The sequence below is a fragment of the Malaclemys terrapin genome, chromosome 4 (genome assembly GCF_027887155.1).
Source record: "Malaclemys terrapin pileata isolate rMalTer1 chromosome 4, rMalTer1.hap1, whole genome shotgun sequence".
NCBI lineage: Eukaryota > Metazoa > Chordata > Testudines > Emydidae > Malaclemys > Malaclemys terrapin.
This window is the reverse complement of record NC_071508.1, coordinates 69,194,235-69,210,631: the sequence shown is the minus strand read 5'-3', so window position 1 is coordinate 69,210,631 and position 16,397 is coordinate 69,194,235. Positions and strand designations below refer to the sequence as shown.

General features: G+C 38.2%; 1 protein-coding gene across 6 annotated transcripts in view; it reads left to right on the top strand.

Moving 5' to 3' along the window:
* Nucleotides 1-16,397, top strand: part of NAV2 (neuron navigator 2) — a 340,973-nt gene that overhangs the window by 108,450 nt on the left and 216,126 nt on the right. For all 6 annotated transcript variants that reach the window (XM_054026540.1, XM_054026538.1, XM_054026539.1 and 3 more), the window contains exons 2-3: nt 2,216-2,333; nt 12,281-12,333. In XM_054026540.1, coding sequence (XP_053882515.1) covers nt 2,216-2,333; nt 12,281-12,333 — 171 coding nt within the window. The remainder of the gene's footprint in view (nt 1-2,215; nt 2,334-12,280; nt 12,334-16,397) is intronic.

Below are 16,397 nucleotides of genomic sequence, written 5' to 3'. Positions count from 1 at the left end.
TATGTATATGGAGTACTCTATCTGCTAGCTTGATATTATCTGTTTGTTTGTGTCTTTGATCATCCTTAAATTTATATGAAAGACAGTCTTTGTTTTAAAGGCAGGTAGAAATCAGCATTTCTACCTTGCCAATCTCCAAATATGGAAGTAATTGTCCTGATTCTCACTTATATTTGTGTAAAACTGGCATAAGTGAGGAGATTCTGGCTCCACACAAATCTCTAAAAGCTCTGCCATTGTTTAGCATTACTGTCATTTAGGCCATGTTTTACACTAGTGAGTTTACTGCAGCACAGCTGTACCGATTCAGCTGTGCTGCTGTAAGATCTTTCGTGTAGCCACTCTATCTTTCGTGTAGCCGCTCATAGCCGCTGTAGCTATGTCGGAAGGAGAAGCTCTCCAGCTGACATAGCGTTGTGCACATAGCCAGTGAAACTTATGTCGCTTGGGTGTGTTTTTTCCAGCTCCCTGAGCAACATAAATTTTTGTGACATATGGTAGTGTAGATATGCCCTGAGAGTCATTTGGTTTTGGTGGTCAGGCACATGTCCTAGTTTATATAAGTTTCGGCTCACGGTTTTTGGTCCTCTTGGGTTTACTTTTTCAGATGTTACCTGACTGTAGTCTTTGTGAGTTCATAAATTCATTTACTTTACCCAGGAGTCCTCAGGGTTCATTTTGAGATATCAAAGTTTCATCCTAGCATTTTCAGGGACTTCAAAACCAACAGGTTCAAAAGAGAAAGATGGTGGCTACTCCTCATCTGGTACAGGAGTTGGTTCGACAAGTGTCTGGACTCCTCCCGCTCCAAAGAACTGTAAAAGAATCATGGGCCTCCTTTACAAAACTCTAGGCATTGGGCTGAATTCTTTGACTACTGCTGAGGGAATAAAGCAGGAGATAAAATCTCTCTCAGAATATATGTAAGGCAGGGATGTGTTAAACTAGCAGTATTGGAACTCTTTCGTGTTTGACACTATACACATTCACTGAAATAGGATGACTGTGTCTTTTAATAGGCTGGATACCCTTGAGAGTAAAGTTGGAATTTAAGGTTGACTTGAAAAAGAAAAAAACAAAGGACAAAGTTCAGATGTCTAGATTTTTTGGCTTTATTTGTTTTGAGTTGAGATAGATCATAGACGGTGCGTTTCTCTTTAATTTTGTCCTGTCTGGGAACAGGGAACAATATTGGGCTCATCAATGGAAGTTCCTTAATAGGTTTTTCTTCTTTTTTGATAATGCACTCTGAAAAGGTTATGTGTTTGACAAATAAGTTATGTATCCTGAATACTGTATTTACTATTGTTAAAAGCAATATAGTCTGTGATGAGTAAAACGAGGCCTATAAATAAAAACATATTTAAAGTCTTGTGGTTTAATTGCTTGATTAATATTTGCTTGGATTTCAGATAGAGATTTATTTTAAAGGAAGTAACTGTAATTACAAATCTGTAAGGGAATTTAAAATCAGTCTAATGGACATAGTAGATCCCATGCACTAGGACTTTAGAGCAGTTAGATCTCATGCATCAGAGTTTATTAGTTAACATTTAAATGGAACTTCATCCTGAAAATCACGCCATAGAAATTTTCCTTAGAAATGAGTCTTTAAGGTTTCTCAATAACAGAAAAGGAATAGCAGAGGGAAAACACAAAATACTGAGTTTGAAAATAGAAACCAATTCCATAACCTAGTCAGTGTTGCAAAACATTTAGTTCCATGTCTGATACTCCATTCATGCCATAGAATGTTTAGAAGCATGTATAGTTCAGGGGTTCTCAAACTAGGGGGTCATGAGCTGTCAGCTTCCCCCCCAAGCCCCGCTTTGCCTCCAGCATTTATAATGGTATTAAATCTGTTTAATTTTTTTTTAATTCATAAGGGGGGTCGCACTCAGAGGCTTGTTATGTAAAAGGGGTCACCAGTACAAAAGCTTGAGAACCACTGCTGTAGTTTTTTCCTGAGCTCTAATGTTAGATTTCTCAATAGAAAAAAGCCATACCCCATAGTATGCAGAATACTTGATCTGCACAATACCTTGAATTGTAATGGTGCTAAATTGTTTCATACAGTTCACAAGCAGGGATCTTCTGTCCAAGGTCTGAAAATGTGAGAGGTGGTTTTGCATGGACTAAGAGATGGGATTCTCATTTTTAAGTTTGATCAAATACCTAAAATTTAGTTTTTATGTATTTCTTTTCCTCCTAATAGATTTACACAGATTGGGCTAATCACTATCTCGCAAAATCTGGTCACAAACGATTGATCAAGGACCTACAGCAAGATGTGACTGATGGAGTTTTACTGGCTGAAATCATCCAGGTTGTAGGTGAGTGAGTTTCTCTTTTTGTGCCATGTATACACCTATTTTGTCAGAGCCAGAGCTTGTTTTTTCACATAAATGTGGGAAAAAGAAATAGAAACCATATGGAATTAAGATGATAATTCTGCCTCACAGGCTTTGATAATTAATTTGATAAAGCTTTATGTTCGGGGATTGTGGAAAAATATTTGATCTTGATAAGATCTCCTGACACAGCATTATCACCCAGGACAGCTGAAGGGAAAAAGCAGCTGATGAGCTTTTTTTCTGTTGGGTGACTTGTGACCTTGCTTGTTATCTTTTTGTTATCTTTGTTCCTGTTACCTTTTTTAGACTGGTCTGGAAATAATTCACCAAGACAATGGTGTGTTATATTAAATCTGCCACTTCTGAAAAATTCCAGTGTGCAGTTAGGATTAGGCAAGGACATGATTAGTATATGGAAGAAAAGAAACCCTTAACAATCTGTTTTAAAATAAGGAAGCTCATTTGTTGTCAGGATGGCCCCAGGCGCTAAAGGGACTGATGCCAATGGGAGTTGAAGGTTCAGGTTGGGCCCTGTGCAGGGCTCCACATTCCCCCAGTTCCAGGTTCTTCATTACTTCCTTTAGAGACTCATCCATCTGGTATTTAGGCTATCACAAAACACATGGATGGAGCTATGGAGAATGACAGAATCAGGAAGCCCATTAATAGGAATTAGAATGACTGTTATTGACAACAAGACTGACAGACTTGAGATGCAAATGAAGAAGACTGTAGTGAAGTAACTAGACACCAAAGCTTGTATAGTTATTTCTGTTACAAATGCTGTGCAAAAGAATTAGAGCCCTGAGTTAAGTTTATGAATGTATGGGTCAGATATTCAGCTGACATAAATTGCCATAGTTTCTATTGACTCCAACTGAGCTAAATTGATTTTTACCGGATGAAGATCTGGCCCGTACATACTGAACAAACAACATATTCATTGCTGTCTGAATATAGCACTCCGAAAACTATCCATGTAACTACATGGGTATAAAAATTTCACATGAATTACTTGTGTATCTGTGTATAACAAAACTCCATCCAATATCTATGTAACTATGTATACCAACACAAATATTTTAATGGGGAAATTTTCAGAGGCATAAAGTGGAGGAAGGCACCCATCTCCAGTTGACTTTCAATGGGAGTTGGGCACCTAGCTGCCTTTTGTGCTTTTTTTAAAATCTATCCCTACATACATACAGTTACATATATGTAACATTGCTGCACAAATTCCTTGAGTAGAAACATGCATATAAGAACACTACCAAAAACAGTGTACCTACCTGTGTCAAATACTTGTATGCATATTTCCATGTGCACCTACTTGTGAATGCTCCCATATGTTTAAAAATATGTCCTGTGAAAAATATTCAGAAGAATTATTGTTTACTAAAATGTTTGATTTAATTCATCTTTACATTTTTTCTGCTTTTTCTCATTGCTGTTTTAGTGTTTGGATTTAGCATTTTAAGACACAGCTGTGAAAGGTTAATACCTAAGGTGAAGGATTTTCTTTTTCATAATTTTTTCCAAACAAAAGAAAATCCATGTTTAAACACACAAATTCCACTTTAATCCCCCAAATTGGCACTGAAAGGGAAATATTCATTTGCATCCCTTATGCACTGGCCTTAGGCAAGCTGCATCTCAATGTCACATTAGAAGTGGTAACTTGCACACATGGAAACAGCTTCAACTGCAGCTATAAAACCATGACCTATCCTCATAAATAAGGATTTGTACTATGAAAGCTTCTGAATGGTAATTTCTTTCCCCCTTCTGCATGCAGTGCTCTCTGGTGTGTGTGTGGAGGGGGCAGGGGGGCGGTAGCGGGAGGGTACGAGAAAGCAGCAGTACCATAGAGACATCCCTGTTCTTTTATGGGCATTGGTGGTGTATTTAGAGATTATCCCAGGTTAACAAAACCTTTTCAAGTGAATTTGTTGATTATGAACATGCCTTTTGGTCACTGCATGAGTTTTGTATTCAAGACTTCAGTGCTAACAGTGATCTGCAAAGGGAAATATGTTTGCGCCTTTTTATGAAGAACGAAGAAGAGCTTTTGAAAGATTTTCTGTTCTCTTCTGAATTCTCTTTTCTGCCTTTTTGTTTTAAACATTAGAAATGCAGACTGTGTCTTCCCTTTTTTTCCCCTAGGAGATCCTGTAGATGATTAGAGAACTGGTAGGATTATGCCATCAGAGATGCCATGCAGTTAAACCTGATTAATTAAGAAGGGATGTAATTTTTATTCTGCTTCAAACTCTTAGTTTTTTGTTAACATCGGTTTAGCTCAAATGCCTAAATAGCACAGCTGAGAGAAGCGGCCATTGTTAAGGATATAACACCTCTGCCCTTTTGGGTAAGGGCTCAGAAAGCTCATGATCTATAATGAATCCTCCAGCAAAATTAGAGAAAAAACAAGCTTGACATGTCTGATATTTCTAAGGAAAAACAAGCAGAACAAATCCTAAACAAATATTTGAAGCCTTTGTTAAACTTCATAAGGAAGGGAAAAGTGCAGAAGTGCCTTTTAAGACCTTATAAAATCTGAACTGTGTATTCTTCTTATTGAGATAGTTTGCCAAACTACCAGCTCTCCTTAACAGGTGTAGATTTTCTTCCTGTGGCACCTTTTCCTACAGTTCTCCCAGTTGGTTAAAATCTTCTTTTTTGAAGTCTACTATCCTTTTTTTGCTCCTCTCACACCTTCCTTTCTGTAGAGTTGTGAAATCTATCATTTCATGATCACTTTGATCCAAATTGCCTTCAACCTTCAGATTCACTACCAATTCTCCCCTCTCTCCCTCCATTAGTCAGAATCAAGACTAAAATATTTGCCCCCCAGTTACTTCCTCCACCATCTGAAACAAGAAGTTGTCCCCACTACATTCCAAGAAACATCCTATTAGTGAGATTATCTTTTTGCATGGTGAACACCCTGGAGACAGTCAACTGTCACCACACATCAGGGCCATCAGAGTGAATTATTATCGAGGTTTACAAGGTCCAGCACTCCCTCGTTCTGTGTACATTCCTGTCACTCAAAACCAGATGTATATTTCTGGAAAGAAAAGAAATCTGATTTAGGAATTTATAACTTGGTAACTTTCATTCACTTTTTATTATAACTTGGCATCCATATTTTGAAACAATGGGCAATTCTAAAAATATTTGAAACCTGGTAGGGATAAATTTGACACCGAAGAGCACAGAGATATAATCTTCAGATTTAACTACTAGCAATATTGTACTTGAATTATTTTGTGTGTTGTACAGTGACAGTTTGTCATAATATTCTCAAGTCAATGGGGAACTTTATTGACAAAATGCTAGGTTATTTTGGTTCAAAGCTTGCAAAGATTTACACATCTGTGTAACTTCATGTATATGCATAATCCCACTGCAGTCAATGGGACTGCTCCCATGTGTTACTGCTTGCAGAACCTGGATGTCAGATTGTAAACTTTTTGGGTCAGGGAATGTGTCTTAAGCGGGCAGGACTTACAAACAGTGAAATGCCATTGCATAGAGTGCTAAGCCTTTCTTCACTTGGCCAACTAATGGTATTGGTATCCTGAAAGGTGGAATATATGCTGTAGTGTTACACTGGTATGGGAGCACAGAGTTAAGATGTACATTGGCACAGATGATTTTGACATTGTGAATAAACCAACACACTGAATGCATGTCTATACACACACAAATACAAAGTGATATAAAATCTAAATGGCAAATGTCACACCTGAGACACTGAACTTAAAACACTGAACTGTCAATCAAACTTTTGGCTTTTCTTGTGACTGAAGTTTTTACTGAGAGATCAGTGGAGCTGCCAACATAACCAAAATGAGCTTTCTCCTCCTCAACTCTTGGCCAACCATTTTTAAAAAATTAGATACAACAACCATTGAACTATTTAAAAATGGATCAATTTAGGTGTTTCAGCGTAATTATGATTCACCTGTGATAGGGGAGGAGCTTCAAGAGACTCTTAACACTACATACCTGGGAAAAGTTCCAAGGGGAAAAGAGAGAGTTTTCCTGTGGATTTTCATCTGAGGCTGTATTGGGGGGACTGCCAATTTCTTCTGTTTATCTAATCCAGCATTTTTTAAGAAGAATGTAATATGATGTTCCAAAAGTTACAAATGTAGGGACTGATTGAACAGAAATTAAAGTCCTTTAATTTGGGTACTGGAAAGGATTAAGTTGTTTGCTAAACCGTAGCTAGCTTGAAAGATTCTGTGTTATATCCTCGCACTACACTGCACTACTTATAAATCTCTTTTGTTTCCATGATTGAAAGTCTGTGTTAAGATGACAGATTTCTACTACCATACTCAGTAAGTGGAGCACTTCAATTGACAAAAATATGCTCTACACTTACAAAGATGGGTCACTTACCCTTGTTGGCTTTGTATCAGCATTTTCTATAATATACTTTCACTTTGTACATTTTGTAGTACACTCTCTCGATCTTCTATAGAGATCTAAGTATTCAGGGTCTGCTCCCATTGAAGTCAATGGGAACTTTGTCATTGACTTTAATGGGAGCAGCATCAGACATTCAGTCTACTTTTAGAAAGCCATTTATTTAATAGCACAGAGTTTCTAGTATCTTAGTTTTCTTGATTGAATGCAATTGCAGTACTATTTTCCAAGCCTGGTAATCTTCATAAATAATGGACAGTAATGTCCTATTTTGCCAAACTGCTGCCTCTGTCACATTACTGATCTCTCAGTTAACACTGTTGCTTACTAACGGCTTGTCTGATCCTGGAATTATTTAGGAATGACTATTCAGGAATTTTCACCTGGAAGTATGTCAAATTAAACTAGAAAAAAACTCTCTTATTCCAGAATAAGAGTGTCCAAACATGGAGTTAATCTGGAATGGTTGTCCGCTTTAAATACACAACCTCTTTTATTTCAGAATAACTTTCATGTGTAGAAAAGCCTTTATTACTCTCACCTTTGGGCCAGAAGGTTGTGGGTTTATGTTCCAAATCTGCATCCGGACTCATATACAGTCAGGACATGCCAGAATCGCAATGTATCCTGTGGATGAGACATTAAGCAAAGATTTCTTCTGCTTGGGTCTGGATAGCTGTCCAAGTAAAAGTTTTAGCACTTTATGAACAGTATTAGCCAACATCCTTTTACTCGGGAAAAATTATTGTAAGGTCCAAAGATATGGCTGAGGTTTGTAACAAAGCTGTTTGTAACAAAGAACTTAACTCATTGTACAGTGTGTTGAGCTACTTTTTGTATAAAAGGTTCTATATATCCACCCATGTTCTGCTCTGCATGGTCCTTATCCAAGGCAGTTTAGAATCATTCCTATCATAACTTTTCATGTAGCGTATCGAGTGCCATTTGTTGAGGATTTTTATTTTTGTGGGGAATGCATATCTATATCTGGGACACCAGCAGCTGCCTGACCAAGAGATTTAAAGAACACTTTACAGTACGTTGTGGTAGAGACCCTCTTTCCCCCTCATGTTTCCATATACTTTTGACTCTAATAACCTGTCTCACAGTATTATAATGCACATGCCACAGAGGAAATAAAACCAAACCTTCCTTTAGGTTCCCTTCTCTCTCCTTTGATTCAGATTCTATCTATGAAAAAATGGTTATTTCTGTTCATACTACTTTTATCACTGAGTTAAGCTGCTTTTGCTATGTCTAGCTTAATAAAGGGGAAGAGAGAAGTCATCAGACATCCTCAGTGTATACATCAAAAGTGGCAAAAGTTTGGAAACGTTTAAAAATCTCAGGGTGAAATTCATTTCACTCACATAAAACCAGAGTAATCTGACTGTACATGGGTAAAGTGCCATGGGGGAAATGGTGAAATATCTCTCCAGCCTTGGAGCTGTACTGCTATTAGCCCATAGTGTACAATGTTGGTTTTAGAATAATTTTAGGCCAGGCTAATGATACAGAAACCCATTCTGTGCAGGGAAGAGCCTAGGAAGATAATCAAAGCTTGATGGGGCTGCAGTAAATAAGGGTTAACGGGAAAGACCCATGTAGTCCGGATTCTGAGGTTGCAGAATTTGCAATGGAGTTTACTTCCTGCTGAGAACTGTGCTCCAGAATCTGATTGTTTCAAGCTCTTATGGTTGCAGAGAGAAACTCAAAATTGTGAATTGTGTAAGTGATGCAGTGTCATCTGCATGAGTCTGCAGAGAGCCATATTCAACTGTTCTCTAGGCAAACAGAAAGATAGGGGTTGAAGTTCAGCCAGGCTGCAATCAAAGACCACTACAACTATTGCTGAGCAAGCAGCAAATGTGACCCTTTGCCATTTCTTCTAGCAGCTCTCTCTTCCATCTGCTATCCCTAGCCATCTGGAACCATTGGGTGGTGTGGACCATGCTATGGGAGTTGAGGCCAGGGAGTGGAGCAGGAGATAATGGTGGTGGTGGAAAAACTATCCTTGAAAATAACCGTTGACAAATTTTGGGGCAGTGAGTATTTCCAGCTATCCTGTATAGTTGTGTGTGCTTGTGGCTAGAGGGGAATGGAATGGAATACATTAATGTTTCTGTGGATTATAGAAGTTGCTGCCACAGAGTTTAGGGGTTGGTAGTGCATTTGGTCCCATTCTGCTACAGAGTACACAGAATCCTGTTTATGGGAGAGCCCTGAGCCTAATCTAGTTCTTTTTTTCTGTAGCCCAAAGATTTCCTCACAGAAGATATGTGACCACCAACTCCAATTCTTTCTTCTAGTTTATAATGTATTGATACCTGTCCCATGATACCAAATCAGCAATATATACCCCTGTGCTTTAAAGGTGCCAAATTCACAAAGCAGAAGAGAATTATGAGACAAATTAGCTGAGAGAGAATTTAAACAGAAAAATGTGAATAAAATTAAGAACTATTTAAGAATGTTTTCTTAGAAGCCCAAAGAAAGCACAGGGTCACAATTGGGAGAAAGCTACACTGGTTAAAAAACCTGCCTGGCTTAGAGGAGAAGTGAACAAAGCTATAAAAATATTTTTAAAAACACAACAATCTATAACAAATTGGAAAAAGGGAACATTGATAGCAATGAATATAAATTAGAAACTAGAAATTATAGAAAATTGATAAGGGAAGCAAAAGGACACTAGGAGATGTCGATGGCCAGCAGAGTAAAGGACAATAAAAAGGAGTATTTTAAGCATACTGGGAACAAAAGGAGTTCTAGCAATGGTATTGGTCCAAATGGTAGAATTGTCAATAATAATGCAAAAATGCTGACGTCACTGTGGTCAGATGTTTGGCTGCGTGTGTATGTTTTCCCTGTGTGTTGTCCCAGCTCTACACAGACAGTTGGCAGAGCAGACCTTGAGCGAACCACCCAATGACCACAAGATCCATTAAGGTACGAAGGCATCCAGATAGGTTTATTGTTGAGGAAGCACGGTAATAGCACCTGGCAGATTCCATGAGCTATTGAGACATGTATACCCACGACAATGGATGCAGCTCAGTCAATGGCGGGACTTTCCACTGCCCCCTAGGCTAGCCAAAGATACTCCCTCTGAGATACATTTTTATACCCTGATATAAACAAGTTACGTACTGTCATCCTGACCTTATCTTTTAGGGGGGGATCAGTGTGTTTCTGTTATCCTTGGGGAATGTTTTTGTACCATCCTTGATATCAGGATGTTCTGGTACCACTTGATATGAGGATGTGTTTGTGTGAGTACTCTGTGCTTAGCACTTTTTTAGGAATGTGTATTTCTGCAATATAAGCCCTGTTCTTCCCAGATTCTGTGAGCAGGTTCTGCCTCATACCAGATCTCTGATACAGGGCTTATGTCTCAGGCTCTCTTCCTACTACAGTCATCAGTAAATATTTCCATTCTGTGTTTGGAGGAAACAAAAAACAAAACAACAAAACAAAAAACAGCCACCCCAAAAACCAAAAACACTACAGTTGATATATGGATAGATGATGATGAAATACTTTCCATTCCAACAGTAATTCAGGAGGATGTTAAACTGTAGCTACTAAAGTTAGATATCATCAAATCTGTGGATCTGAATAATTTGCATCCAAGAGTTTTAAAAGAGCTGGCTGAGGACTGCTTATATTACTTTATCAATAAATCTTGGAACACTGGGGAAGTTCCAGAGGACCATGAGAATGCTAATGTACAAAATTTGCAAAAATATAAACAGGATTACCTGGGTAATTATTGGCCTGTCAGCCAGACATCAATACCAAGCAAAATAATGGAACAGCTGATAACCGGACTCTATTATTAAAGAATTTTAAAAGAGTAATATAATTAATGCTAATAACTTGGGTTTATGGAAAATAGATCTCATTGAACTAACTCAATATCATTTTTGTGACATTATAAATTTGGTTGATAAAGGTAATAGTGTTGATACAATAGACTTTGGTAAGGCATTTGACTTGGTACCACATAACATTTTGATTAAGAAACTAGATACAAAATCCACATGGCACATGTTAAATGGATTAAAAACTGACAAGTCTCAAAATATAATTGGAAATGGGGAATCATCATCAAGTGGGTATGTTTCTAGTGGGATTTTGGCACAGATTGATTCTTGGCCCTATGCTGTTTAACACTTTTCTTGGAAGAAATCATAAAATCATCACTGACAAAATTTGCAGATGACCAAAAGAGTGGGGGAGTGGTCAATAAAGAGGAGAGGTCCCGGATCCATAGCGATCTGAATCGCTAAGTAAACTGGGCACAAGGAAACAACTTACATTTCAATACGGTAAAGATGTAAATCTAGGAGAAAAGAATGCAGCGATACTTAAAGGATGGGGGATTATATCCTGGGAAGCACTGATTTTGAAAAAGACTTGTGCGGGGTGGGGTCATGGTGGATAATTAGCTGAACATGAGCTTGCAGGGTGACAGAGGCCTAAAGCGCTAATGTGCTCCTTGGATGTATAAACAGAAGAATATGGAATAGGAGCAAAGGGGATATATTATCTTTGTATTTGGCATTGGTGGAACTGCTACAGGAATACTGTGTCCATTTCTGGTGTCCACACTTCAAAAGGGCTATTCCTAAATTGGAGAGGGTCAGAAAAGTGCCATGAGAATGATTAAAGGGTTGGAGAATGTGCCTTATAGTGGTAGATGCCAGGAGCTCAGTCTAATAGTTTATCAACGAGAAGGTTAAGGGGGTGACTAGAATTTTGATGATAGAGGGCTCTTCAATCTAGCAGGCAAAGGTATAACACGATCCAATGGCTAGAACATGAAGCTAGACAACTTCAGACTAGAAGAAAGGTGTAATTTTTTAACAGTGAAGGTAATTAACCACTGGAACAACATACCAGGTGTTGTGGTGGATTCCCTATTAATGGAAATTTAAAATCAATATTAAATGTTTTTCTAAAATATATACTCTAATTCAGCCACAGCTGTTGAACTTAAAGCAACAGTTAATTCAGGGAAATCTGTATTAGGTAGATGTCATCACATCAGATTAGATGACCGCAGTGGTCCCTTCTAGTCATCAAATCTATGATATACGCATACACTTTATGAAATTAATGATCCCTGCGCACATCCATCTTCACACATGTTGTGTGTGTGCACTCACGCGCGCACCAGTGATGCAGTGCAGTATCCAGTTTTTAAGCATTTGGTTGTATAAGGAGTTACCTCTCACTTTAAGAAATGTCAGCCCAGTTGTCTCCTTGTGAAATGATGATGACCTTGCTCCAGCTGTCTCTGGAGGAATGACCCATGAGAAAAATCCAGCCACTGCATGGGTCTCAATGTTTCACACATTTGCTTTGATTGGACAACTACAATCTTAGGCCACTTGATTTAGCTAGCAACAAGTGCTCTGGAAATAACTGGTACTTGTGTCCTTACTACACTTTTTGCATTAACTTTTATATTTGTTTTTCAGCGAATGAAAAGATTGAAGACATCAATGGCTGTCCAAAGAACAGATCTCAAATGGTAAGTGGCAAAGCAGCAGTGCATATGTGTGTTACTCGATTCCTAGTAAAGTGTGACAGTTAATTTAACTGAGTATTGTGAAATGCTTGCACCAATATAGAAGGGGAAATCTGGACTGTTAGTAGAACTGATGATCCATTTCTCATCCTATTGAAGTCAAAAGGAGAAGGATTGGATCTGAATCTATTAGTACAAGGTACATAACTTTTCTTTCTGTGATATTTTAATGTTTTTGTGATAGTCTGTTTAAATAAGAATATACAAAAAGTAAATACTGTGCTTTTATTTCATAATAGTTTTTGCAGAAGCAGGAAAATAGATGTGCAACTGGCTTTTTGTCAAGGTTGCTGCAAATAAAATGAAGAATTTTAAGGCTAACAGACTGTGATCTCTTAGGCTCTATTAAGATCATCTCAATATTTTAGGTCCTTCCAAAAGACAGAATTTTTTCATACATTAACGATGGTTATGCCAAAATAGAAAGGAATTTGCAAATGTGTCTTTGGAAGTTCTAATGAAAAATTTAAAATGTGCATTGTCTTTTTATATTCAGTGATGAGTTTTTATCTGTAAAACGTTCATACTTATCTGGTTTGTATTTAATCTGTGAAACCAAGCACCAAAAGATACAGTAGGAGAACTCAAAGTATACAGTACATGAAGAGTATGTTTGCTATTAGTGCAATTAATATTTAGACAAGATATTTGAGAATATTAGCAGTAATAAGATTATTTAAAATGTACTGTAAGAAGGAAATTATTTAATATATTTTAAATAGAGGCCTTTGTTCTTCAGTATTTTTTTACAGAATCCATGTGATGACATTAAATCTAAAATCTGTACAAATTACAGCTGGATACTGAATTTAGGATTATTTTAGTATAACTTCTATACCATATTTTATGTGTGGTTTTAATTCTTAAATTTTTTCACTGTGTGTTCAATTTGTATATATCTGATGATCGAACCAGTTGAAGGGTTAAAGGTTTGGCAGCAGTTTTCCATCCCAGAGCCTGAAACTATTTTGTGTTTTACAATTCCATTTCCCCCCGTCTTTGAGGTTATCCTCTTTATATCCACAGAGAACCACTCCTTAAAAAGAAAAACATCTTTACAGATTTATCTTTGCTACTTTTACTCCTTGGTAGAGATTGGCTGCTATTCTTGCTGTAGCCACAGCAGCTGTCTAGATTATAAATAATTGAGGAAACTTTCAAGATCACTGTAATTTAATGTTTTACAAGTGTATTGTAAGAACTGAATTTCATTCATGAGCTACAGGCAATACCAAAATACATTAAAAAAATATCTATTACATTGTAACTGGAAGTTAGATTAACTCACTTTTTCTCTAAGAACTAAAGTATCTCTTCTGGTGTTTGCAGCCAGAGCCGACACCAAGGGTTGTTGCAGAAGCCAGGTTTGGGCATAATGGCTGTCAGCATGTGTGCTAGAGCAGGAGCTGTGTAACATGCTAAAAGGGGGTATTCTCCCTTCACTTCCTGCACACTCCTGGTGTGTGCAGAAGGATGGATTGGGGCAGGGCTGTCTACACTGTCCCACTCAGTTTAGGATGCTTAGCACTGTAGTCAGTGCTGGACACTCCGATTCTTTACCAATGGAAACACAAGATCATCATGGCTGTTCCATGCACTGATGTGCATATCCACATGGTTATCCATGACTGAACACTAAAGGCCAATGTTTATCAGTGTCTGTGTTCTAAGAATATAATACAATGTAAACCAGAGGGGGTAATGTTTTCAATCATTTGCATTGGGTCAGTGGGCACAACTTTTCTCTAAGATCGACACTGTTAATTTGCATGGTGCAGTCTGCATCCCTTGATGCACTTGATCGCGGGAGGCCATGGCTTCACCTCAACTCGTCCCATTTGGGTAATTTCCACCTCTGATGACACTAAAAGGGATCAGTCCCTGCCCTCCCCAAAGCACAGGGACTGTTATTATGCCTGGCCCTTGCGGAGAAAATTCCTTGTGTCCTTCCAGCCCTCACACTCACACCAGGACACACAGTCTCGCCCTAGTTTTTTACCTAATTGTTCAGTCACAGCTGTGTATAACTACATTACAGCTTCTAACAATTGAATGTTAAAGTTCAATAGATGGAAAAGGCACATGACATCTTTGCCTCTCAAATAGAAATACAGCACAGCTTACTATGAAACTCTACTACTTTATACATACTATTAAATGCCTTTTCATAACTGTCCACTATATAAGAACTAACTTTTCTGGATCATATGTATTTATGTAATATATATTTGTTTAAATAGAACAACAAAGGCCTATAATTGATAGCGATTAGTTCCAGTTGATATGAAGACAATGTATGGTAAACTAAGCATATAGCGGTATAGAGTGGTCCAGAAAAATTCAGAGACCATCCCTACAATTGTAGTTTTTCTGCATAGATTGAGACATGTCAGAAAATAGCTTCATTCTTGAAGAACAAAAGAAAAAAAATCCATTTCCTGTTTGTGTGCATGTTGTAGAAAAAACTATTGCAGACAAACATGGGCCAATGAAGCACAGCAAGGGATGTCCTTCTCTTAATATTATTGCATTACAGAAGCTAGGCAACTGTTTTCTTATCTTATATTGATCTATTTTATCACTGTCCAACGGCTAATATTAAAGACTCAATATCCGCCATTCTGCAGAGTTTGCAATACCACAGTACCATCTGTTGTACTTATAGGAAGTTACTGTAGTTAATGCTGGTTCCTTAGGGAACAAATGCTGAGTATTTAATGGTGCTTACAATCTTGTGAATATAGGGTACGTCTATACTTACTTCCTGGTCCCGATGTAAGCGATCGATCTTCTGGGATCGATCCCGGAAGTGCTCGCCGTCGATGCTGGTACTCCAGCTCAGCGAGAGGAGTACGCGGCATCGACGGGGGAGCCTGCCTGCTGCGTCTGGACCCGCGGTAAGTTCGGACTAAGGTACTTTGAATTCAGCTACGTTATTAACGTAGCTGAATTTGTGTACCTTAGTCTGAAGTGGGGGGTTAGTGTGGACCAGGCCATAGACATAGTGAAACTACCTTTAGAGTAAAGTAGAAAGAAAGGCACTGGGTATTTCAGTTCTGGTTTTAATGACTGCTGATAGAATGAAGTTCTTCTGTGACACAGTGATGTCATTATGCAGATTCTATTCTATATATGTGAGCATATCTCATGTACAGTGGTCTCCATTTTTTTTAAAAATCAGCATTTGTAAACTTCAGTACACAGCGATATCTGAAATTATCTTCTTCTGTTTCATATTTACCTAGGGCCTTCCATCCATGGTACTAAAGAGAAAACAGAGATAAAGCTCCTTACCCTGAATAGCTGAGGCCTTGATCCTGCCATCTGGTCCCTGTGGACACTAACACTAGTTCCAAACCTCAGTGAAGTCCGTGCATAGGGCTTGTGGGGCTCCATGTGGGCACAGGCATCCACCCACCCTGATCAGATTGGTGGATGGGGTCCTCTGTTACATAAACATAGGAAATTATGACAACACATAAGAAAGAGTGAAGATGGAGATGATGGTTACAAGACATAAAGAACATGCAAAGTGTATATTTTGTCTGAAGCTTGAAAGATGAGAGTATTAAACTGGAGAATAAGACGGAGAAAAGAAAAGCACAATAGCACAGGAATAGAGGTCAGTGGTGGAGAGCTATGTAAAGGAAGAGATTTTTTTTAAAATAGGGATTTGAAGGTAGATGGGAGAGGATGTTTGATGTAGTGGGAGAATAAGGATGTTGCAGCTGATAAAAAGCCTGAAGGTGGAAGTAGGAGGAGATAAGTGGAGCATTGGGGTAGGAAGTAGGTAGAAAAAAGGTGTCAGTATGTAGGCTGGGACAGAACTGTGCTGTGCCTTCAACATCAGGATGAGGAGTTTTAAAGGGATTTAAGAAGGAGGCTGATATGGTCAGAGAAGTGGGAAAGGAAGATCATTTATCCAACAGGTAAAATAAAGAGGCACAAGGTAAGAGACCGAGAGGCCTGAGAAGGGGTGTTTACAGAGGTTGAGATCGAGAGAACGG